The sequence below is a fragment of the Neophocaena asiaeorientalis genome, unplaced genomic scaffold, assembly GCF_003031525.2.
Source record: "Neophocaena asiaeorientalis asiaeorientalis breed wild unplaced genomic scaffold, Neophocaena_asiaeorientalis_V1.1 scaffold150, whole genome shotgun sequence".
Lineage (NCBI taxonomy): Eukaryota > Metazoa > Chordata > Mammalia > Artiodactyla > Phocoenidae > Neophocaena > Neophocaena asiaeorientalis.
Genome location: NW_020176571.1, coordinates 1,590,872 through 1,592,334, shown reverse-complemented (window position 1 = coordinate 1,592,334; position 1,463 = coordinate 1,590,872). Strand labels below are relative to the sequence as shown.

General features: G+C 56.8%; 1 protein-coding gene across 1 annotated transcript in view; it reads right to left on the bottom strand.

The window, feature by feature from the left end:
* The window catches only part of FBXL14 (F-box and leucine rich repeat protein 14), a 2,917-nt gene extending 1,460 nt beyond the window's left edge, over positions 1-1,457 (bottom strand). Inside the window, exon 1 of the mRNA XM_024733433.1 lies at positions 424-1,457. Coding sequence (XP_024589201.1) covers positions 424-494 — 71 coding nt within the window. The 5' untranslated portion in view covers positions 495-1,457. The remainder of the gene's footprint in view (positions 1-423) is intronic.
* Positions 1,458-1,463: the final 6 nt, after the last annotated feature.

Here is a 1,463-nt window from a genome sequence, read left to right as displayed (position 1 = left end):
GGGTTAACCCTGTGCGCGCCGGCGGGGCGCCGGCCGGGCCCGCCGCCACCGCTTCCGCCGCTTCCACCGACCTCGAGGAGCTGCCGGCCACGCCCGGCCCGCGTCTAGGCTCCGCGCCGCCGGTTCCGAGGCCTCCCCGCGCTCTCCTGGCCCAGCCTCCCGCCCGCTCCCTTTATCCTCCCGCAAGACCCTCCTCCCCGGACCGCTGCTCGGTGACCGCCCCGCTCTCCTCCCCGCCTCCGTCCCCGGGGCCCCGCCGCGCGTCTGTGCTGCCACCTCCTCGGTCCTCCCCTGTGGGCGGCTTCCCACGGTTCCTTTCTCTCCGGTCTTGTGCCCTAAACTGGGGAGAAACTCAGGACTACCTACGCGTCCCTTAGCCGAGCACGGCCTCCCCCCAGTGCGCACTCTGGATCTAGCCATTACCACTTCCTTCTAGCATGTTCCGGGTGTTTCCAGACACCGCCGCCAGTGCGCTCCCTCGGCTCCTTGTGCATCACAACTTCCTCCGCTTCCGCACTCGGCCGGCAGCCCTGGGCTGCGCCGCGTCGCCTTCGCCTGCCTCGCGCCCGGAGGGCGAAGCCTCACCTCAACCGTATCGCCACCGCTCTCTTTCCTGTCAGCCTCTTAGACGATGAAGGGCCCAGTTGTGCCGACAGTCAATGTGTTCGTATGTGCCGATACAATTTTATCTTTTGACAAAACAGAGTGACGATTGGGCTTGGTTTAAGATGCTCCAGCAAATGTCTGTTCGTTTACAAACCGTGTTCTCTGGAACCATGGAATGCTCCAGTCTAGAGCGTGGCTCCTGGGTCTTAAATGCCCACTCAGAGGACAGGGTTTCAAAAGAGATTCATATTAATTACCTTCAAACCAAGAATTTTGGAGCCAGAAAATGACCCTCTGTGTTTTTAAGGAATTTGTGGATCCACACAACAAGATGCAAGACAGCCTGGTTCAGCTATCAAAAAAGGAGAATGGTTTCATTGATTCTTGAAGAACCTGAACAAGGTTTTGACTGGCTGCCATATTCATTATATGAGGTTCCCTTTTGCCCAGGAGACCAGTAGCGGGCCAAATGCATACAGATAGGTAATAGGCGTAGTACCTTTTTAGACTGCCGCCCACCTCCCCTGTTCCGAAATCAGGAAATGCAGAAGCCAAATCCTTCAACCCACGATGCACGTGGTGCAAGGCCCAGAGATCTCTGTAACCCTCCTGGAATCATGTAGGGTTGTGTTGGTCATCTAGAGGATTCCAAATGTGCTGTGCAGTGAGTCTCAGTTCTGCGCTGCACCTGGGTTGGCACTCTTCTCCTGGGCTGGATCTAGGCCTACACTGGTCTCAGTCACTGCCGCCTGAACTTTCACCTTACGCGCTACCTGAAGTGACTTTTCCTGTTGTTCTGTGGATGTAGATGTGTTTGTGTTGATATCAAGGTCTTAATCCACAACACCTTAATCCTC